The sequence below is a fragment of the Helianthus annuus genome, chromosome 9 (assembly GCF_002127325.2).
Source record: "Helianthus annuus cultivar XRQ/B chromosome 9, HanXRQr2.0-SUNRISE, whole genome shotgun sequence".
Lineage (NCBI taxonomy): Eukaryota > Viridiplantae > Streptophyta > Magnoliopsida > Asterales > Asteraceae > Helianthus > Helianthus annuus.
The window spans coordinates 142,215,749-142,241,278 of NC_035441.2; the positions used below are offsets into that span (position 1 = coordinate 142,215,749).

Genomic DNA, 25,530 nt, shown 5'->3' on the forward strand with positions numbered 1-25,530 from the left:
GACAGTAAACTTACTTCCATACAGATAATGTTTCCAAATCTTAAGGGAAAAATTATGGCTCCTAATTCTAAGTCATGAGTGGTATAACTGTCTTCGTGCTTTTTCAATTGCCTTGATGCATACGCAATTACCTTTTTGCGTTGCATTAACACACATCCAAATCCTAGCTTTGAAGCATCACCATATACTTTAAAATCTTCTGTTCCTTCTGGTAAGGCTAGGATTGGGGCATTTGTTAATTTATGCTTTAAGATCCTAAAAGCTTCTTCTTGTTTAGGTCCTCATTCAAACTTAACTGTTTTACAGGTTAGCTTAGTTAATGATATAGCTATCTTGGAAAAATCCTTAATAAACCGTCTATAGTATCTGGCTAAACCTACAAAACTCCTAATTTCCATTGCGGATTGCGGAACCTTCCATTTGGTAATTGCTGCTATCTTATCAGGATCTACGTGAATACCTTCATGATTCACCATATGACCTAGAAATTGTACTTCTGGCAGCCAAAATTCACACTTCGAGAATTTGGCGTAAAGCTTCTCTTTTCTTAACAAAGTTAAGAGTGCATGCAAGTGCTGACAATGTTCTTCCTGGCTTTTGGAATAAATAAGTATATCGTCGATGAAGACAATTACAAAGTTATCCAAATATGGTTTACAGATCCTATTCATCATGTCCATGAATGCTGCAGGTGCATTCGTTAATCCGAAGGGCATGACTGTAAACCTGTAATGACTATACCTAGTTCTGAAAGCAGTTTAAGGTATGTCTTTCACTTGTACTTTCAATTGATGATATTCGGAACGTAGGTATATCTTAGAAAAATATCTAGCTCCTTGAAGTTGATCGAAAATATCATCAATCCTAGGTAATGGGTATCGATTCTTAATTGTAACCTTATTCAATTCTCTATAATCAATACACATTCTCATCGAACCATCCTTTTTCTTAATAAACAACACTGGTGCCCCCCCCCCCACGGGGATAAACTAGGTTGTATAAAACCTATACTTAATAATTCATCTAATTGATTTTTCAATTTTAATATTTCTGTGGGTGCTAACCGATAAGGTGCCTTGGCTATCGGTATAGTTTCTGGAATTAGATGAATCCTAAATTCTACCTTCCTATCTGGTGGTAACCCTGATAATTCTTCTGGGAATACATCTGGGTATTCTGAAACTACAGAAATTTCCTTAAGTTCTTTATCTTTAGTATTAATGATTACTGAAATAATTTATACTATTCCTTGCTTTTATTCAAAATTAGCAACTTTCATTACTGATATAAACTTTATGGGTTTACATGGCTTATCTCCTGTAATCATTATTACTAATCCAGTGGGTGCACAAATTTCTATGGAATTCTTATCACAGATAATTCAAGCATGGTTGTTTACTAACCAATCCATTCCTATCACATCATCAAATTCAACTAATTTCATAGATAATGAGGTTGCAGAAATTTATGACTTAAAAGTTCTATTTCTACGTTCTGCAGAACCTTATTTATTTTAACTGAATTCCCATCTGCCGTTTCTACTGTAGAAATTTGCCTAATGCTGGTTAAAGGTAAGTTAAGAGTTTGGCAGAATGAAATATTTATAAAACTTTGGTTTGCACCAGAGTCAAATAATACATTTTGTGTAAACGTTGTGAACTAAGAACGTACCAGCTATCACATCTGGAATGAACTCTACTTCCTGAGCAGTCAGTTGGAAGGCTCTTACATTCCTTTTTGCTTCTTCTGCAGGTGTGGCTTTATTGTTAGATAGTTTGTTCAGTTTTGGACAATCTGGCCTAAGATGTCCAGCTTCTCCACAGTTGTAGCAGACTGAAAATCTCTTCCTCCTGCAGTCTTCTTCTTGATGCCCCGGAATTTTGCAAAAATTGCAATATCCTTTGTATCTTCCAAAATGCTTTCTTTTGCAAGAATTGCAAAATGGGCTAGTGGAAGATTGCCCATTCCCTCCTTTCTTGAAATTGTTATGGTTACCCAGACGGAATCCTTGGGTAATCTTTTGGGCTACTTCCTTCCTTCTATTTTCTTCTCTTGTCCGTACTAGTTCGTCAGTCAGAGTATTGGCTAAATCCACCGCATCATCAATCGTGCGAGGTTTCGCAGCCTTGACGATATTACGGATTTCAGCAATCAATCCCCAAATATAACGAGAAATAAGTACCGGCTCTGGCGAAACCAGGGTTGGTACTACTCGAGCATACTCGAAGAATGTCGAAGTATACCTTCGACAATCTACATCCACCATCCGGTGGGTTAGAAACTTATTTGTCATTTGTTCCTTTTCATATCCGGGATAGAATTTTCTTTCTACAAAGCTCTTAAATTCTTCCCAGTTCATAGCATACGCCATCCTTCTTCCTTTTGCTTGTAACACCGTATTCCACCATTCTAGCGCCCCTTCTTTGAAAAGGTTTGACGCGTACATGACCTGATCATCCTGAGCACATTTACTTATGGCAATTACTGCCTCGGTTTTCTCTAACCAACGCAGTGCCGCAGTCGCTCCTTCATTGCCCGCAAACTTAGTGGGTTTACAAGCAAGAAATTCTTTGTAAGTGCAACCAGGCGTTGCAGCTTTCAGTTTCTTAGGGGGAGGAGCTTGCCGTGGTTCATTCTCATAATTAGTATGATTATTGCCTCCGTTTACGCTATTACTGAAGTTATCTTCAGAAATACGTTTGCTAGGAATGATTTGTTGTGGTTCTATTGGATTTTTAACAGCAGCAACTATTGCTGGAATAGCGTTGGCTATCCCTTGAGCAACGATATTTTCTATATCCTGCCTAGTCATATATTGATCCCCCGGTTGTTGCTCAGATTGATTAACCTCATTAACTGGTTCATTATTAGCATTTTCCATCTGATAATATATTTATTAGTATTAATAATAACAATTATACATAAAATAATTATATTAATTTCACAATACGCATATAGCCAAACTTATCGATTTCTTGATTTCCATTTATATTTAATAGTATGCATCAATACACACCATTATCTTACAAAGTTTTATTTTAGATTATTTTACAGACTGATTTTTACTATTACTATTACACAACCACAGTTCCATAAATCCCCTATCCTTTGTCAGATGATATTCTAGTAATGGCGTTCCCTCTCATCGTATTTCCAGGAGATCTGTCCCCCAATCTCTTGGATCCTATTCCCAGTATCCATTAGTTCTTTGCCAAAGTGGCGGAGTTCAGCCATATTCTCGTTACTCATTGGTGGATTTGGTAAAGGTTCTGGATTGAACTGAGGAAAAAGCTTATAGGGATTGTTTTGGAACTGTATTTCATTAGTTAACCATTCGTCTATTTGCGAGTGGATTGAAGGGTTTGGAATAGTTGGTTCTAAGTTCACTGGTAGTTGTGTTTCAAGAGAGTAATAAAACATTTTCATTAACAGGCTTAATAGTATTATAGCTTGCCAATATAAAATCTAGCTTTTCCTGAGATGGTAACCCTTCAATTTGCCTAGAGCTTTCCCCAATTTCCATTTTCTTAGGCTTGGGTTTCTCGAGAGGTAAAGCGTTGAATTCTATAGGGTCTTCTATGTCTGGTATATACCTATTGAAATCTCTGGAAACCTCTATTCCTACTGGATAGAGATTTAAATTCTGATGGGCGTCAGACAAGTCACTCATGCTGTTTAGCAAAATACACACAATTATTAAGTTAAAAATCATAACAAAATTTTATAGAAAAACTTTTAAATATTATTTCATACTGGGTAACTACCAAAACAACTGAAATTTAAAACACACTAGGTTTTATTTGTAAATTTATTTATTTACTGAATAAGGTTTCTAGACTGTAGATAATAAAGGTGCTAAAACTTGGGTCAAATTATTTAAGGATTTGCATTAATCGCTACATTGGCGAGCATATAACGATCTGCCCATACTGTACATAATTAGTCAGATAATAAAACACATAATCACAGAATAGCAATTAATAAAAATTAAGTATTTTCTAAATACTTAATTGGCTTAAATTAGTGGCTCGATCAGTGGCTCTGATACCACCTTTTTCTGTCACGGCCCCCGACCCGGTTTGACCCGTTTCAGGAGCTGCGGGACAGAAATCCCATGGTATTTAATTAATTGAGTTTAACAGTGGAAGTTTATTATCAGGATCTTTTTAAAACTGAAATATTTCCCGACTATTTTATTTCACAACTCGGGATAAAACCCCGGTAATTTACAATCATTTGATTTCACGAAGAAATCTTTTATTTTACAAAACATGTTTCTTTATTTTATCCTGAGCCACTTTCTTAAGCTTGTAGTGCTTCACGACACTTTTCCTGGATCATAACAGATCACCTGAAACATGTTTGAAAAAAGGTTTTGTCAGCGGGAAATACTGAGTGAATCATTCTATTTACATAAAATGATGCATAGTTATTAATTACAGCATAAGAGCGATTACAATGGCTTATATCTTATTTTTATCTGGCGCCGTGTCACAATGGTGACATGTCACAATGGTGACGATGGTCATACCACTATTAGGTCAATGAACCCAAATAGTGATGATTATCCCTAGTAGGTCAATGAACCTAACTGGGAGAAAATTAGTAATGTGCACAATACCCCACTAGCCAGTGATTCAAGATATCCATGACTTAGTCCCTGTAATTATAACTTTTGAAAATAATTTGGAGTATTGTAAAACAGTTGATAAAAAGAGAATGACTCACATTGCAGATTTAACGAGCAGTGTATAAGCCTACTGATTTAGCCTTGTTTAACCTAATTTTAATAACAATGCACACAAACTGGGTTAGTAACTAATACAGCAGTTACGACAATTCACGAGATTAAACCCTCACAACGATTGACAAAGTGCGATACTTAAACATCCAGCGGATTCACAACGAATGACAGAGTATAGCCCGAATTTGGACAGCACTCAAACTTTCAAGTCGAAATCACGACGAATGACAAAGTATAAACTCAATTTGAGCAGAACTTAAACATACGTTGGATAGTTTCAATCGATCGGACGTTAAATCGTAATAGCGATCGAGTTATTACCCTGTATTGCGGCGTCGATTAGTGATCTGTGTGTGTTAATTGTGGTAAACAGAACGTAACTCAGTGCCTAAAACGAATTTCTTCGTCGAACGTACGCAGAATATCAAGTGCCAATGTCTGCTATTTATAGCCAAAATTTGACATTGCTTACGAACCGTAAGACTTTTATCCCTTACGGTCCGTAAGGGACACCTAACCACTATAGGGTAGCCATGTCTGGGACTAGCCTAGCTGAGTTGACAACTTCATAAAATTCGAATTTGCCAGCGTTTTATTTAGATAATCGTAACTAGGGTTTTTACCCCCTGAGTTTTAGGGGCCCTGATCCTGATTCTGATTGTTCTGAAAATTTTAGGGTTTATGCAGAATTACTTGGGTTTCTCAATTAGGGTTTCCTATTGGATAATTAAAATAATAATTAAGACTTTTTGATAGGAGTTGTTACAGATCTTGACCTTCAATTTGTGAGATTTAGAGAGTTTAGGGTTTGAAGAGGAGCTTCAAGTCGCCCCCTGTGTTTCAATCGACCAGACACACCTTTTGTGTGTGTTTGGTGTGTGTTTTGATTATTAAATTAAATCTAGTTTCAATTTTAACACTTTCAGCCCCTCAACTTTCGTTTTAATTTTGTTTTAACTCTTTAACTACTCATAACTCATCATCTAACTAGGTTAGTGTCATTCCTAGTTAGTTTATTTTACTTATTTATTTACAACTTATTTGTAATATAAGAATTTGTATTTTCGGGGTGTTACAAGTCCACCCCCCTTAAAAAGGGTTTCGTTCTCGAAACCGGAAATACGTACCAAATAATGCCGGGTAGAGACGCCGCATCTCATCTTCGGACTCCCATGTAGTGTCCGAACCCTTCCTATGTTCCCATTTGATCTTGACTTGATCGATTCTCTTATTTCGCAAGTCTTAACCTTTCGATCTAGAATCTCTAATGGCTTTACTGCGTAGTTGAGGCTATTATCCACTTCGATATCATCATGATAGATATAAGTTGTTTCCTCCGCTAGACATTTTCGCAACTGGGGTACATGAAATGTGCCATGTATTCCACTCAACTCTTCCAGTAGCTCAAGGCGATAAGCTACCTTGCCAACCAATTCAATGATTTTAAATGGCCCGATAAACCTCGGGCTTAGTTTATCTCTCTTTTTGAACCTGATAACGCCCTTCCATGGGGAAACCTTGAGCATAACCATGTCGCCCACCTGGAATTCAATTGGTTTCGTCTTTTATCGGCATTAGATTTTTGCCTATCTTGGGCCGCTTTCAAGTGAGCTCGAACCAAGTCACTTTTCTTATTAGTGGCCTGGACAACATCCTTGTGGGCCAGTTCACGTGGCCCTACTTCACCCCAACACACCGGGGTTCTGCACTTCCTACCATATAGCATCTCATAAGGTGCCATACCGATGCTCGAATGGTAACTATTGTTATACGAAAATTCGGCCAAAGGTAGATAAACATCCCAACTTCCGCCGAAGTCGATGATACATGCCCGTAACATGTCTTCTAGCGTCTGTATTGTTCTTTCACTCTGCCCATCCGTCTGAGGATGGTAGGCAGTGCTAATGAAAAGTTTCGTTCCCATCTATTCTTGAAATTCCCGCCAGAAGTTTGAAGTAAACCGGGTATCCCTGTCCGACACAATGGATACCGGTACTCTATGTCGTGCCCCTATTTCGTTTGTATATACCTCAGACATCTTTTCCGAAGTATATGTCTCGCGTATAGGAATAAAATGAGCACTCTTCGTCAATCTATCACAATCACCCATATAGCAACGAATCCCCGAATCGTTTTAGGTAGTTTGGTCAATAGGTCCATGGTGATATGTTCCCATTTCCAAACCGGGATTTCCAAAGGTTGCAGTTTTCCATATGGTTTCTGGTGTTCCGCCTTGACTTGTAAGCAAGTCAAGCACTTTTCCACGTATTTTACCACATCCCTCTTCATTCCGGGCCACCAATAGTTTTGCTTCAGATCGTTGTACATTTTGGTCGCACCCGGATAAATAGAATATCATGATTTATGAGCTTCATCAAGTAGAAGCGTCTTAACCCCACAAGAATTTGGAACCCATATTCTTCCGGATCGAGTCTTCAACCCGTTCTTTCCATCCGACAAATCTTTTAACTGACCTATTATTCTTTCCTTCTTCCAGTTCTCCTATTTCACTGCTTCTACTTGCGCTTCTCGGATACGTTCAAGTATACTTGAGGTCACGACAAGCTGCATCGACCTTACTCGTATTGGGACATAGTCCGCTTTTCTGCTCAGGGCATCCGCCACCACATTTGCCTTTCCGGGGTGGTAGTGTATTTCACAGTCAAAATCTATCACTGTTTCTAACCATCGCCTTTGTCCCATATTTAACTCCTTCTGATCGAAGAAGTATTTTAAGCTCTTGTGATCGGTAAATATGGTGCACTTTACCCCATATAAATAGTGCCTCCATATTTTTAACGCAAACACCACCGCAGCTAATTCGAGATCGTGCGTGGGATATTTCTTTTCATGTATTTTCAGTTGCCTTGAGGCATAAGCTATAACTTTGCCCCCGTTGCATCAAAACACATCCGAGCCCCGATAGTGAGGCATCCGAATAAACCACCAAGTCTTCGACCCCGTCCGGCAATGTTAATACCGGAGCTTGAGTTAACTTCTCTTTTAGCGTTTGAAACGCTCTTTCTTGTTCGACACCCCAAACGAATTTCTCCTCTTTCCGGGTTAACTTAGTTAGCGGCGACGCAATCTTGGAGAAATCTTGAATGAATCTCCTATAGTATCCCGCAAGCCCAAAGAAACTTCTAATTTCCAAAGGGTTCTTCGGGGGATTCCACCTTGACACGACCTTAATCTTTGACGGGTCTACCAATATTCCATCGGTACTTATGATGTGGCCGAGGAATTGCACCTCTCGTAACCAAAAGGCACACTTAGAGAATTTCGCATACAACCTTTCTCGTCTGAGTGTCTCTAACACCTCTTGTAAGTGGTGTGCATGTTCTGCTTCACTTTTCGAGTACACCAGAATATCATCGATAAACACAATTACCGATTTATCCAACATCGGCTTGCAAACCCGGTTCATGAGGTCCATGAGAGCCGCGGGTGCATTCGTCAGCCCGAATAACATCACAAGGAACTCATAATGCCCGTATCGCGTGCGGAAAGCCGTCTTCGGTACATCCTCTTCCTTGACTTTTAATTGGTGATACCCCGATCTAAGGTCGATTTTCGAAAACCAATTCGCACCTTGTAATTGGTCGAATAGATTGTCTATTCTCGGAAGCGGGTATCGATTCTTTACCGTGAGTTTGTTCAACTCCCGGTAATCGATACACATTCCCATGCTTCCATCTTCCTTTTTCACAAATAATACCGGCACACCCCAAGGAGATACGCTCGGCCTTATAAATCCCTTGTCAAGCAAGTCTTGAATCTGTGACATCAATTCTTGTAACTCCGATGGCGCGAGTCAGTACGGCGCTTTTGCTACGGGTTTCGCGCCCGGAACCAATTCGATTCCGAACTCTATCTCCCGCTCGGGCGGTATCCCCGGTAGATCTTCTGGAAACACATATTCGAAGTCACGCACCACCGGTACGTCTCCTATCTTCAGTGACTCTTTCTCGGGCTCATTCGCGTATATCATAAACGCCTTACATCCGTGCTTCATGAGCTTGTGAGCTTTCAACATCGAGCATATTATAGGGTTACCTCCTTTTTCGCCATAGATGGTGACATGTTTTCCGCTCGGGGATGTTAGCTTTATCTCCTTACGAAAACACACGACCTTCGCTTGGTGCTGAGATAGCCAATCCATCCCAACAACTACTTGAAACTCCCCCATCGACATCGGGATTAGATCTATCAAGTATTCCTCGTCATCGATGCTTAATTTGCAGCCTCGACAAACATTACAAACTATAAAACTTTTGTTGTCTCCTATTTCAACTTCTAAGGGCACAGATAATTTCGTCAATACAAATGAAGGATGTCGAATAAATCCGTGTGAAACGAAGGATTTATTCGCACCCGTATCAAATAATACACGTGTAGGAATTGAGTTTATTGCGAATATACCTGAGACCACATCGGGTTCTGTCTTTGCTTCAGCCGCGATAAGTTGGAAGGACCTAGCCTGTAAAACCCTGGAGGATCTTTCAATGATATCAACGTTAACTTGTGTAAGTGCGGAAAGCAAACACAAGCGGATTCAAGAAAACTATAAAGTAAAATAAACACAATAAGTAAATCAAAACACTTTCTTGCATTCACCTTTAACCGATGACTGATACAAGACAAGCACAGGATCTCGAGTAGCCTCTAACCTTCAACCAACTGATCAACCCTCTAAACGTAATGAGGGTTTACTTATATACTAACTGGGATGGGTCGAGACCATCCCTAGGCCCACTCGAGATCACCTAAGACCCATTACATATATGCGACCCAAACTAACATGTTAAACAGTACAAGACCAACCCTAAACTTTAGTATCTCTCTATGTATAAACCTCAAGGTTCCAACAATCTCCCCCAGGTTTATGCATAGAGAGTCTTGAGACTTCAACTATCACGAGCACCACCCAGACGATCTTTGAGCCCACCAAATCCTTTTGTGCGAATGTGAATGGCTGAAGCAACAGCTACAGTCCATCCTTTAGCAATTTCTTCATTTTTTTCAGTAGCTCTAATTTGATTCTGAGCTAACACCTCTAGATCTTCATAAGCAAGATTCAGTAAATCAACATGATCCACCAAGCGGAAATTCACATCATCATCACAAACAATCACTGCCTGCCCTAGACGCTCATCATAAGCCCAAAAATGCAAAGACTTTAAAGCGCCTTTTGGAATCTTTCTTACTAAAGGAATCACCTTCTCCTTGTCAGTTGTGGGCCAGTGAACAATCTTCATTCGCTTGTTTGTGTATGGATCTCGAATGCCTTTAGCTGGTTTAACAAGAGACTCTGCAGTATGCATAGAAGGAAAACCACGAAGAACCTCCCTCTTCAATCTCTCGTAAAACAAATAACCACGACCTCCCGGCTTATCATCCACATAAGGTGAATTAGACAAGTTCGTCAAATCAACCTTTGTAAACGTCTGAAACTGAGCTGGAGTCTTGTACCATTCAACAGTACCAACCTTTCTTTTTATCCACCATCTTTTACGATCATGATCAAATCCCCAGCTAACCACACCAGATCTATTTCCAACTTTATCATAGAGAGTTTCACCAACATCCATTAAATGATGAGTTGCTTGAGCATCATCATCATCAGGATTAAGATTCTTGTTCTTCAGTATAACAAACTCCCTTTTCTTCTTAATTCTCTCAGCCTTTTCCTTTTCTGCAACTGGATCAATCACCCTTTCAAAGTATTTTTCCATAGCAGCACTACGTTCAGCACCATCTCTATCAAAGGCTTTTCTTCTGTTCTCTACATCTGTTGGATCAGAAAATTCATTCCCAAATTTCTTCTCCAACTTTCCACGTAAATCATACACCATATTGAACAACAAACTGACATCTCCTTGAAGCTGTTTAATCTGTTGATCCTTCTTCACTATAGTATCTTCAAGTTGGACAATCTTGGCGTCTTTATGAATAGAATCTTGCTCAAGCACAACCATTCGTCTCTTCATCTCCCTCACGCTAATAAACTCATCCTCATCACTTGAATCATCATCAAATGGCATTCTCAACGGCTCTTCAGGTCTCTTACCACTTGAACTGCTGGGCATGTCATGAATAACTCCAGAAGGACCTGCAGAGTCAGAGATACCGAGTGGCATAGCATCAACAACAGAATCAGAACCAACATTTGTAACTTGAACATCAGCAGTGGTGGTTTCTAATACAGTTCTTTGAGCATCAGCATTAAACTCAAAGATATCTTCAGTAGAGGTGGTGGTATCAGTGACACTTTTCTCAAAATTGTAACGCCCCAACACGTTTTAACCAAAAGTCGCAGCGGAAATACGAACTTAAAATTTTTCTTTCATTATATTCATTCTAACATACTTAGAACTACATTAAATCACTCTTTTACATTGAATACATTAATGCTTTCTATAATTTTATACAATCTGACATACGTATATTAAATTACGTGACCACGCACCCACATGTACAATCCACGACTTGACTCGATCTTCGACCGCTTACGCTTCGTGATGAGAATTCACAGTTCTGTACAACCTGCAGACACCACGTACAATCATATTATTAGTAACTGGTGTCATCATACATAAAATTTAAACATGCATAATTAGGCGTCGACATATCATGCTTTCACTTATGTTAGACCCTTCATCCATCATTTAAACCACTCGCATTGGATTTCGGTGTCTACCTTCAACATCCATCACAAGTATACCTGCATTTCCATCTCATTCTCAATAGGAAAACGATTAGCATCATTAGATTTCATTCATACGAACATATCCATGTATACACATAACAAGTCTCATTCAATTGTACATATAACTAAATTCCAAATTCATGCATACATACCCTTTCTATCCATACGTGTACTTACAAATTTACATTCTACACATATTACTTGTAAATCCTAAACACACCCATCTATACATGTAAATTGTATACACATAATTCTCCATACTTACGTGTTCATAGTCATACTCTCCAATGAGTCCCAATTGCTTACTTACAATTATACCCATACCTACGCATATAACTACTTATTTCATCTTTATGCACAACATCATCACGTAAGATTCCTTCTTACCTATACTAAATAGAAACTAATTCTTAACTACTTTCGACTCATTTACCATAAACTTACCTTATTACTTCCATTGTCTCATACTTTCTCACACTTTTCACAATAATCATCATACTACAATACATTTTACATCTAAAGTGTAAGTCCGGGATTCACTTACCTTGCGCGCCCGTATTTGCGTTCGCTTATTTGATTGAGTCTTCATAGCCCGTTAGCCTTCAACGCTCCCATCCATCTTGACATGATTCCTATACACTCATGTCATTACATTCACATTCTTATTAGCATGTATGCTTATACTTATGAACATCCATATCAAATTCACATCTAACACACGACCTACATAAAGCATACTCAACATCATTAATCCATTTAAACAAGCATAAAGCATACTCGACATCATCCCTACATAATCTTCACATGAACTATATATGTTTACCCATTACTTGCATATAATTTCACTTATTATTGTCTTTTAGACATTTTATCAAACACTTGGCGTGCGTACTACTTCCTAAGCATAATGTACAAATGTTTTAAGCATGTTCCTCCTTATTTCATCTTATGAACTATCACATTCAAACAAAATCTCATAATCATAAATTTCACTTCAAATTTAACTATCTTAGTCTATCATACAACACCTTATACAACACAAGATTACACTATAACATCTTCAAGTTCATCATGATCATCATCTTCACACTCATGCAATGGGTTTCATTCTAAATCACCCAATTACTTGAAATTATTCATAACACAAGTTCTATTTGGTGTTTCTAACACCTCTACATGCTTAATTTCATACACTTTCATGGATTGATCATAACCCACTTCAAACAAGATTACCAAATCTAAGTTTTAAGACATACCTTGTGATCCCCTTGTGAAGGTGATCGTTAATTCATGCTCGGTTGTGAATTTGGGCTTCGTTTAGCCTTTCAATTTGGTGATTTTGATGTAGCTTAGGGTTTTGGCTCCATGGGAGCTTTCCTGCTCGTTCATGAACACACACACACGATGTGTGTGTATGTGTGTGTGTTGTTTCTTTTTAACACAACAACTTTCAAGTTGTTCACTTTGGTCCCTCACGTTTCGTTTTAATTAAATAAGGCTTCAACTCTTCCCTTACTACTAACGAGACCAATAATCAACTAAGTTAACTATTCCTAATAAATCCCCATTTTTCAGGTTAACTTTTCTCATTAACGGTACCTTACCCGTTTCTTAATAGTAACCGGGTCTAAATTACCAAACCCGTTTTTGGGGTGTTACAAAAATCGAAGTCATATAAACCACCATCATCTTCAGCAGCGCACACCGGTTGATCTTTGTTTTGCTCAACATACATTCCGAGTCGAGGATCCCTCATTTTCCGCTTCAAAGGCAATGAATCAGGATCCTTTGGGTTCTCACTAGGCTCTTCATTTAATACTGTAAGATTGGAAGGAGGATTTCCCATCTTATCAGTCACAGACTTTAATAGCAAAGCCAAATTTTCAGCAGTAATCACAGACGGAATAGTAGAAACAGCAGCATCAGCTTCTTTTTCAGGAGGAAGCTCTTCATCATCTCCCGAATCACACATAATCTCTATGCCCTCATCGTCAGAGTTGATTGTTAAAATCTCTGTCTCAGGCTCATCATCAACAGCACCCTGAACATCATGCTCTTCAGCAATCATTGCATTTACAGGAACGGGTTGTACTATTACTAGATCAGCAACTACATCCTCAGTCTCAGCAAACTGACCAAATTTCTCCAGAGGAATTAAACCTTCAAACTTCTTTTCAGTACCCTTTTTCGGAGTGAGAGCTCCAAAGCAAGCAGGACCCATAGGCTTCAACTCCAAAGTATCTCCAGATCTCACCAAATCTGGATAACGAGCATTTAGAATCATCTGCAAAAATCTTGGATACATCAGAAACTTGTCCTTTCGAACTTCTGTCACATTTCTCTTCATGCCTTCAAATATGTACTTCGAGTAATTAAAAGGTTCATTAGTTATTAGACAGGTAAGAGCAACAGACTGAGTAATGTTCAATTGATCAGTGCCTCCTCGATTTTCTGTCATGCAGAGAATAAACATGTGCACTAACAGACGCCAATAAGGATGCACAAATTTCTTCACTAACGATGGGTACTTTCCTTCATAACTTAATCTTGGCAGAATAGCTTCCACAGTTCCTGTTGGAAGCTCAATAGGATCAGTTTCCTGGTCGTTGAACTGTAGCATCTCCCTTATCATCTGCTCAGTTACAGTAATAGTTTTCTTTTGAATCTCAGCAATTAAAGCTCCCTTTCCTTCAGCTCCAAGGGCATCAAAACTTGCAGTCTTCCAGAAATCTTGAATAAGACTCTCGTAGATAACAGGATTTTCCCGAAGTGCATGAGCTATCCTGCAATTGTTCAGTCCCTTGATTAAAGATGTAAACATCCTCTTGTGCTTCTCTGGGGGTGGAGCTAGATAACCTGCTTGATTGTGCGTTGAGATAAATTTTAAGTCCATATCCTACACCAAACGGAAACATTAAGCATAAAGACATGAGAATAAAATATAGTCAACTTAATTCAAAAACAGGTCACACTGAATCAGCAGTCAAAACATAGGTTGTTGGTAACACACATGAATCAACTCGAGACTATGAGGTTTCGAGTCGAGACCATGAGGTTTCGAGTCGAGACCTCAGTCGAGACTGAGTTAACTTAAGCCGAGACCTCAGTCGAGACCATCAACTTTGAGTCGAGACCTCAATCGAGACAGACGAGGTTGCGACTCGCAACTTTAAGTCTCGAGTCATCACATGTGTTCAGTCGCAACCCTAGTCGAAGCCCCACAAACAACTTTAATCAACTGAGTTTTGGATCAAACACCATAAACACCCCATGATTTCTTTGAAGACCAACATAAGATCACAATTAGGGTTCTTCATCTCATTCAAATATTCAACAAATCTTCAACTATTCTTCAAACAATCTGCAAAAACCTTTAACAACATATCATAATACCTTTCAATCTTGATGAAACGAGATCTGAGAAAGCTTTGAAACACGTGAACGACACCGGAATCAACCAACAAGTCACCGGAAAGAGAGAGAGAATATGAACTGACCTTTTATGATTTCGAGAACAAATGAGGTCTCGACTCGAGACCACCTTTTATATATAGGAGAGTGGGCCGGGCTTCTATACTGGTACGAGACCCGTAGTTTGGGCCGAGACCACCGTCTCGATTCGAGACCACACATCAGTTTGCACTTGGATTTATAAAAATTTAATTATTTTAGCAATCCAATTAAAATTCAAACTTTTCTAAAATAACCCTTCAACTTCCTGAGCATGTTTTTATGAAAACAAAACCTACAAACATAAAAACAAATAATATCAAAATATTATTTACGAAAATAAAATGAGGAAATATCATAATTGCTCAGGGATCAAATCACAGGTTTCGGGCTTGACAACACTTATCAACACTGATCTACTAATGAATGATCTAGACGATTGCCAGTATATTTGTCCTTCTAAACTCATTTCCCTAGACCTTTTCCATATAACTGCCTGTAACAAATTTTATCATGTTTGATTTCTTAACAATGAACCCTCAAACAAATACTAATCAGATCCCGAAAATATAAACAGCACACTCTATCATGCAAGTATCTTCCCTACCACATATTTCACAAGTCCAATCCATATTTCTGAAATTTTAACTGGGAATAGATTGAGAAGAGAACATAATAGATCTTAAGCAGAAATGGTATAATATACAAATCAAATGAGATTTTCTCAATTTGATATAGGTTTCTTGGGTTTCATTTGGGCACTTGAGGGCCTCTTTCGGGTGTTAAATTGATCTACAGTGCGACAACGTACAGCTAGGTCAGCATGTATCTGGATGCAGCAGAAGCTAACGTTGCCTAGCACCTCCAGGTCAGCATGTATCTGGATGCAGCAGAGGAGGTACACGAGTTTTTCAGAGAAAATTTCAGAGTCAGACCAAAATTGTGTGTATCGGGACAACATACAAACATTCAAATAGAAATGAGCTAATTCCAAGTGATTTTCTTTCCTGAGGTCATGTATTAATTTAGTTCTGAACAGAAACAGTCAATGCTTCCAGTCTTAAGGATAGAGCCTACCAACACATCATACTAGAGTCAAACTATTTCGATACTGGTCTTACATGAGTCAGCCCTTGACCATGATGTGAAAATTCATTTCATTTCCCAGTCATGCAATGTTTCTTTTTGGATTTTTTTAATTTTTTTAAATGTTTTTGTATTTTTCAATTTTTTTTAGAAATTTCTCCCCCTAAATTTGTGCATAAATAAAAACTACCTAAGAATAGAAAAGTTTATGAACAAATTTACTTAAACAAATAACCATGCTCAGTCGGTATACCAGATCATTTTCAGAAAATCAACAAGCACTTTGAATTTTGAGCTGCTGACAGGTTTTGTAAACAAATCGGCAGCATTTGCATCTGTATCGATTTGCTCCAGTTTAATAAGACTCTGTCAAAGCAGTCTCTAATAAAATGAACTTTTATGTCAATGTGCTTGGTTTTGGAGTGAAAAACATGATTTTTAACAATTTGAATAGCAGCATCATTATCGCAGTAAATAGTAGTATTGAGATAAGTCAAACCGTAGTCCTGCAATTGATGTTGCATCCACACCACTTGAGAGCAAGACGCAGAGGCGGTAACATACTCAGCTTCAGCTGTGGAAATCGCCACCGTTTGTTGTTTCTTGCATTGCCAAGAAATGAGCCTGTCACCCAGATATTGATATCCAGCTGATGTAGATTTCCTGTCACTATCAGTGCTTCCAAAGTTGCTATCAGAAAACGTAAACAGATCAAAATTGGAATCCCTCGGATACCATAGACCAAACCTAGGTCGGCCTTTAAGGTACCGAAAGATTCGTTTAACAGCAGTGAGATGAGAAGTTTAGGATTAGCCTGATATCTCGCGCAGTTGCAGACAGCAAACATAATGTCTGGACGGCTTACTGTCAGATACATCAACGACCCAATCATAGATCGATAAAGACGTTGATCAACAGGGGATCCTTCTTCATCTTCAGTCAATAATGGTCTCTCTGCCATTGGTGTCTCAGTCGATTTTGCATCTGCAAGCTTAAATTTCGCTAGCACATCATCCACATACTTCCCTTGATGAATGAGAATGCCTTGAGAATTTTGTTTGACTTGTAGACCCAGAAAAAGTGTCATTTCCCCAAGAGCACTCATCTCAAACTTCTTTTTCATAACTCTCTCAAACTCCTTGCAAAGCTCCTCACTTGTGGATCCGAAGATAATATCATCGACATAAATTTGAACCAAGATCTGATCCTTGCCCACTCTCTTGATAAACAGAGTTTGGTCTATCGTGCCACGTGTGTACCCATGAGCCAGAAGATGCTCAGTTAGAGTTGCATACCAAGCTCGTGGTAGCTTGGTGCAATCCATATAACGCTTTGTCAAGCTTGTAGGCATATTCTGGATGATATGGATGAATGAAACCTGGTGGCTGCTCAACAAAATTTTCTTCCTTCACATCTCCATAGAGAAACGCTGTCTTGACGTCCATCTGATACACAGTGAACCCCATATACGACGCGTAAGCTAAGAAGATCCGGATGGCTTCAAGTCGGGCAACCGGAGCATACACTTCATCATAATCCAGACCCTCTATTTGTCGAAAACCCTGAACCACCAAACGAGCTTTATTTCAAACAATAACCCCTGCAGAATCTTGCTTGTTTCTGAATACCCATCTGGTTCCGAGCTTGCGCTTTCCTTTCGGCAACTCGACAAGTTTCCATACTCCAAGCTTCTCAAACTGGTTCAGCTCTTCATGCATAGCATCTACCCAACCTGGTTCCTGCAAAGCTATATCAACAGTTTTAGGTTCTATTTGTGAGATGTAGCAAGAGTATAAACATGTATTGATGGTCCCTGATTGGCTCCTGGTTAAAACTCCGGCATTTACAGGACCAATCACATTTCCTATAGGGTGATTTCGTTGGACACTCGTAGGAATTGCCATGTCAGGTACGGTCTCGTCTTCAGTAGAAGCATTTTGATTATCATCAATGGTGTCGCTAGTCTCCCCCTCATCAGGTGCTACAGTATGATGAACTAAAGGAGTTGTAACTACGCAGTCTTCAGGAATAGATTCAGGAAATAGTACAGATCCTGGTCCATTAGAAGTAGCACCGCGTGATGAAGCACCTTCAGGGGATTGATGAGACATTTGTTGAGGCGTAGGTTTTCGAGTGAAAACCATTCTTGGTGGGTCAATGGTATGATTTCTTGAACTTCCTTCAGCCTGTTCTTCTTCTTCACTATCACCAAAGGACAGCGGTTGTTTGGGCATAGACACACCTGCAGCTGTAGGGACACTTGACAAAATGTTAAACGATTTAAATAATTCAGCATAATCATATAACCAATCTGGTCCAACTCTAGCGTCCGTAGCATTTTCTTCTAGCCATTCAATGTTGCACGACTCGACGGCCCTTTTAGTTACCTTGTTGTATACTCTATAGGCTGAACCTTTAGCATATCCAACAAAGTAACACTCGTCCCCTTTGACTTCAAACTTTCCATTAGCGTCCATAAGTAGTAACACACATGGACAACCAAAGATGCGAAAGTGTGAAATCGAAGGTTTACGTCCTTCCAGAATCTCATAAGGAATTTTCATATGACGTTTGTTTACTAAAGCATGATTCTGGACGTAACAGGCCGTGCTAACAGCTTCAGCCCAGAAGAAACTAGGAAGCTTCGAATCGGCCAGCATAGTACGCGCAACCTCTATAAGAGTACGATTTCGTCTTTCAGCCACTCCATTTTGTTGTGGAGTTCGTGGTGCACTGTACTGTTGATCAATTCCCTTTTCAGCACAGAATGTATCCATGGTGACATTTTTGAATTCCGTCCCATTGTCTGATCGAATAGCCTTCACTTTCGTACTGGCTTGATTTTCCGCCAGTGTAATAAATTGTTTGATCAAACCCGCAACCTCACTCTTGTGACTTAGAAAGTACACCCAGGTGTAGCATAAATAATCATCGACTATCACCAGACAATAAGCCTTCTTGCCAATACTTAACACATTCACAGGACCAAATAGATCCATATGAAGTAATTCAAGCACAGCTTTGGTTAAGGGTGTAGGCTTGGATTTATGAGGCTTCCGATGAGCTTTTCCCTTTGCACAAGCAACAAACTTTCCTACCAACATAAAATCTTTGATTGGTAGATCACGGACCAGTTGACCTTTGGCAAGTCGATTCAAGTTCTTCATATTCACATGTCCAAGGCGACGATGCCACAATAAACCATCATGTTCTGAAATCTTCGAAAACAGACAAGTAATTTCTTCACACGGCTTCTTGTTCATATCAATGACATAAGCATTTCCCCGTCTCTCGGCTGTCATCAAAAACCAATCTTCAGGAATCACGATCCCTGGCTTCAACACATGGCAGCCTTTCTTAGTAAAATGGACCAAATTTCCTCGATCATAAATCTGTGAAATGCTTAACAGATTGTGTTTCAGTTCTGGGACATAATTCACATTTTCGAAGCTTAAAACGTCGTTTTTCACTGTTCCTTTCAACGTGATTCTTCCTAATTCTCCTCCCGCAAAAGAGACATATCCACCGTCAAATTCTTTTACATTGACCAGTTGAGACAAGTCTCCCGTCATATGCCTGGAACAGCCACTATCCATGTACCAGAGGCGCACGGTAGTCCTCCACAGCTGTTCCTACACGATTAGCGGGATCAGTTAGATTTAGGAACCCAGCCCATAGTGGATCTGGGTTTCCCTTGTGCATCAAAGTAAGTCACTCTCTGCCACACCAAATTATCTTTATTTAAGAATTTCAAAGGATTTTTAATGGCAGAATTTTGATGAGATGTATGAGACAAATTGGATTGCGTGGCCTTAGCTTTAGGTTTCCAATGCTTATTTGACCATTTAGAATTATAGTTACCAAACGCTTTATATTGATTTTTTCGAAAATTCTTTTGTTGATTTTGATTTTTACGTTTGGCTGCATTCCAATCTTGATCAGAAGGTTTAGCCTTACGATAGTTATTCCTCATTGTCTTAGACTTTTCACTCGTCACTGACTCTGAATAACGATATCGGTTTGGCTTGACTTTCTGATTTTGTGTATATTTATTTTTAGACTGCACACTTGGGAGATGAACACAATTTCTGGCGATGTGTCCAGCAACTCCACAATTGAAACATGTTTGACGTTTCAATGTGTGGAAGTTTTGATGCTTCATATAAAATGTGTATCTGTTGGGTTTAGAAGAATGAGCTTGATTGATGTTTCTTGCTTGGTTAACTTGTGCCTTTTCTGAGCATTTAGGTACCTGTTGATCAGAACTAGCACTGGCACAAGTATGAGATTCAGATGGATTAGATTTATCTTTGTTTATAACTTTATCAGAACCATTTTGAAAAGATGTTTCAGATTCCGTTTTAATTTTCTCTTCAGAAACCTTTTCTTGCAATTTTTCATTTAAAACAACCACTTCTTCCTTTTGAAAATCAGATTCAGTTTTAATCTTGGAAGATGTTGAAACTTCATCAACACATATTTCATCAACACATGTATCATCTGAGTTTGATAATGGTTGCTTTTCAACCTCGGTTTCCAATAGGGTCCCACTGGGTTCGACATTAGGGACATCCACTGAGACCGATTCAGAAGAAGAATCAGAACACTGTTGATTTTCTTGAGAAGAAGTTTCAGTGGTTTCACTGAATGCGTCCTGAGGGACCTCACCTGTCACACTGTCATCAGCTGAAGAGTTAGAAACATTAGAATCACAATTTTCAGCCACTGAAAAACATCCATCATCACACACATTATTCAAAGTTTCATCACAAGCATTCACAGTTTTGCCCAAAACATCAGGCCCAAAAGAAGATGAAACATAACTATGAAACGAGTTCAAAAACGATTGTCTAAACACACAACCAGAATCAGTTTTATCAAAAGTAGATTTAGAGAAATCAGAATCTAAAGTTTGTTCATTCCCAAACATATCTCCCCACCTCACTTCAGGTACTTCATCTGCACATGATGAAGAAATGTTAGGATCAAAAGTACCCTTGGACACAAAACAAACTGGTTGAACCACCTGTTTTTCGACAGGTCTGACATTAACAGATGACTTGTTGTTTTTGGGACCATAAGTCATTTTGCTTTCATTCATCATCTCCTCCTCAGTCATAGGTAAGTAAGTATAATTGTCATTATACGGAGGAGGAGCCTGATTAAAACCTAATCCCAACCCTTTCTTTTTCTTGTAAGCAAGCAGTTGATCACACAGGGTTTTTACTAATTTGCTGGAAGAATCAAATTTTTTAATATTGAGTTCATTTATTTTATATCTATCTCTGATATCTTCCAGTTCTTTAGTCACAGTGCATAATTTTTCTTGAACATATAAGAGTTGGGCTGTTTTTACACTTACATCATCCTTGAGTTGGATGATGTCTTTTCGCTGAGCGTCGATTTTCTCTTTAAAAAGTTTTTCATTATTAGCTAAAGTGAAATTATTTCTTTTAATGTCATTATAATCTTCAATTAGCTCAGCGTTGTGTATTCTATAGGCTTCAACTCGTTCTCTACATTCAGGAGTACAGAAAACAGAAATTACCTCTTCTTTGGTGAGACCTTTGACTGGAGCTGAAAGAATCTGAGTCATGAAAGCAAGGTTTCAGCTGAAATCTCCTCCTCAGGTGCTGAAGTCTCATCCTCAGATACAGAAACTTGATCATCTGAGGCCATGAAAGCAATGTTGCTTGAATCAGCTTGATTTTCTAGAGCTAAGATGTTCAGTCGCTTAATTTCCGAATTCCAATCAAAATTGATACCAGGCTGAACCACCAAGGTTTGAGCTAATCCCAAGGGTTGGGGACTTCCACTGGCAGCCGCATTAGCAGACATACTCGATGTGGTCACAAGAGCTCTCTCTCGATTAGGTGAAGCAGGTTGGGCTGGAGTTTGTTCACTATTGACCCTAGGTTTGGTACAGTTTCTAGCCAAATGACCTGGTTCATGACAATTGTAGCAACAAAACTCAAATGGCATTTTTGTGGGTCCAGTAAAGGTAAGACCTTGCCACTTGTTTCTCCCGGTTTTTCTCACAAAATTTTTGGCTCTAAATGCTGCCATAGCCATCTGCCAGGTTATATCCATTTCTTCTACATCTTCGGGATGAATTTGATCTAAGTCATCCATAGAAAACTTTGGAGGATCAAGTTTACCTGCAACAAAAGCATTCAAGCAATTTATGACAGAAGCAGCTATATATTTTCTTTTGACAGTTGCGAGAAGAAGGCAATCATCTCGTTCTTTGCAGTGAGAGTTGACGATGCAGCAGCAGTAGCATTAGCAGAAGGTGATGCAGCAGCAGCAGCAGGTGCTGGAGTTCCAGAGTAGTATGCATTTGATGAAGTAGGAGCAGCTTTAGCAGAAGCAGAGTTGCTGAACATTTGAAAACCAGTGTGAGACATAAGAGTAGTGTTATTGCTCGATGTGGAGGGTGTTACAGTGAATCCAGCGGCTATCATACTATTCTTGTAATTCGTTTCTCTATGTTTATCGTCTAGCTCGCATGCTTTAATGTGAGAAATCATTTCGGATAAACTACACCTTGCTAGATCCTTGGTTTTCTTGATCATTGCAACGTGATGATCCCAACTTTTAGGTAAAGCATTTAGAAGCTGTCTATTAGTTGAAGCATTTGACGTGGGCATTTCCTCCATCTGCATTTGAGTAATCAACTTAACGAATCTCTGAATTTGATTATCGACAGTCTCTCCATATATATGGTTAAAATTGTTGAAATTTTGGCTCAGCAGATTTCTACGACTCTCTTTCATATCTTCATTACCTTCATAGACATCTATTAATGATTCCCACAATTCCTTTGCAGATTTGCAAGTGCAAAAACCAATAGCAACGTCTGGTCCCAAAGCCATGGTCAGGTAAGAAAATGCCATATCATCTTCTTCAACAATTTTGAATTCTTCTTCAGTATACTGTTCAACAGGCTTTTTCACTTTCACACCAGCATCAGTAGGACTCTCCATCATAATTTCTCTTGGCCCTCTAAGAATACTTCGCCAAATTTTTGCATCATTGACCATAACATGTTTTTCGAAACGCCATTTCCACTCAGGGAAGTCATTTCCATCTAACAACCTAGGAACACGAGTGGTGGTTCCAATGATGGAATCCAGTTCTTGATGCTTAGTCATAGCTACCAAGTCAACATTTTGATTACTTGCAGTCATGGTTACTCAATTACTTAATTAATTTACTGATTAATTAATTATTTAAGTTCAAGAGTCCAAGAGTCCAAAGTTCAAAATCTGAATGACGTTGCAAATGACGTTGCGAGTCGAGACCAGTGAATTGAGAAGCTGATTCCGAGTCGAAACTAGGAAATTGATTACTCAAGACCAACGATGTTGCAAGTCGAGACCAACAAATGATGTCTCGAGACCACAAATGGTTGCGAGTCGAGACCTTGATGATAACTACTCGAGACGGAAGAATTAAGCACTCGAGACCGATGAAGCTTGAGTCGAGACTGGGCTGAATGTGAATCGAGACCCTGCAAAACAGACTTGTGAGATAAAAATAACTGTGATTCCTGATTTTCAGCTGCTTCCAAACTTCCGATAATTCAGCAAACACCTTTCTCAACGAATCACAAACCAAAATCAGCAACTTTAATCAAGATTCGTGAAGAACAGTTTGAATCCGAATGACTAATAATACGAAAATTCTGTAAAACACACTAGCAAACAAGATCAGTAACAAGTAATGTCCTCTTGAATCTGAATGATATCAAAACCGAACCAAGACTTGATTTCTTGGCTCTGATACCAATTGTAAAACCCTAGAGGATCTTTCAATGATATCAACGTTAACTTGTGTAAGTGCGGAAACTAAACACAAGCGGATTCAAGAAAACTATAAAGTAAAATAAACACAATAAGTAAATCAAAACACTTTCTTGCATTCACCTTTAACCGATGACTGATACAAGACAAGCACAGGATCTCGAGTAGCCTCTAACTTTCAACCAACTGATCAACCCTCTAAACATAATGAGGGTTTACTTATATAATAACCAGGATGGGTCGAGACCATCCCTAGGCCCACTCGAGATCACCTAAGACCCATTACATATATGCGACCCAAACTAACATGTTAAACATTACAAGACCAACCCTAAACTTTAGTATCTCTCTATGTATAAACCTCAAGGTTCCAACATAGCCTTCTCCTTTGGAGCTTCTGTTGGAGATTCTTTAATGTCTCTCTTTCCAACTAAGTCTGGGCATTCAGACTTTTTGTGGCCGGGCTGATAACATTTATAGCAAACGGAAACCTATCCCGGACATAACGATGCAGTGTGTCCCGTCTTCCCACATATAGGACACGGCTTGTCTTCGAAGCGGCACTCACCCTTGTGCCCCTTTCCACACACCTTGCAACTCGGCGACCCGCGTTTTACATCCGCCTTCTTTCCCGATTCAACAATTCGAGCTTTCTTTGTAGGGCTTGGATTCACATCCTGTGCCCTTCGCTCGCCCCTCTCAATCTGCTTCTTCAACTCGATCTCCCGCTCCCGGGCGGTGTTAATGATCTCCGTGAGGGTTTCGTACTTTGATGGAGTCATGAACTCCCGGTATTTAGCGCTCAACATGTTATAATAATAATATATCTTCTGTTCTTTAGTGGTGACTAACTCGTCACAGAATCTCAACTTATCCATAAAGATGCCCGTGATCTTATCGATTGTTTCACCCTTTTGTCTTAACTGGATGAATTCTTCCTTGATCCTGTTAATAACCGCTTTGGGACTATGGTGTTTAAGGAACGGCACCTTAAAAACTCATCCCAAGTCATGACCCTTGCCGCTTCGGCTCCTATTTCCTTCTTTTTATTGTCCCACCAATCTTTGGCTTGACCTTTCAACTGACCTGTTCCGTAAGCAACAAAGTCACTTACGTCACAATGGGTCCTTTCAAACACTCCTTCAACATCGCTTAACCATCTTTGGCATATTATCGGGTCGACCTCCCCGTTGTAGATTGGCGGTTTACACGCCATAAACTCTTTTTATGAACATCCTTTACGTTCTCCCAATTTCTCTTTTATAAGGTTGACACTATCTTCCAACCATTTGACTCGTTCTTCGACTAGTGATAACACCGGGTTTAGTATTTTGTCTATAAACCCGGATAGACTACCTTCAATTGCCTTCCCCACTTCTTCGGCAATTATCTCTTTCATTTTTTCGGTGCTTGTCGGCACCGGATCATCATCGTTTCTTTCCATCATCTTGAAACTGAAATGTTTACATTAATCATTAAACATTTCATTTATAACATAACTTTATTTGCTTTGGTTTAGCCAAGTTCGTAACTTGCTTTAACCGTTCACATTTGGTGCACTTTCCGGGTTTGAGTGTGTTAATACGCTCTTCCCATGCACATTAATTCACATCTCATTTCTTACATAAGATAAAATCTACTAAAATAATTAATTAATTCTTACCGGACGATCGACCAAGCTTGAACCGAACACTTTATTGATAACCTTGGGCTTTGATTACCAACTTGTAACAATC

General features: G+C 39.1%; 1 protein-coding gene across 1 annotated transcript; it reads right to left on the reverse strand.

The window, feature by feature from the left end:
* Positions 1 to 24,156: 24,156 nt before the first annotated feature.
* LOC118481791 lies at positions 24,157 to 25,010 on the reverse strand. Its single transcript, XM_035977060.1, has 3 exons — positions 24,784 to 25,010; positions 24,385 to 24,739; positions 24,157 to 24,258 (listed from the first exon to the last, which is right to left on the reverse strand). Exons 1-3 carry the CDS (start codon positions 25,008 to 25,010, stop codon positions 24,157 to 24,159), a joined length of 684 nt encoding a protein of 227 aa, XP_035832953.1.
* Between the last annotated feature and the right edge of the window lie 520 nt (positions 25,011 to 25,530).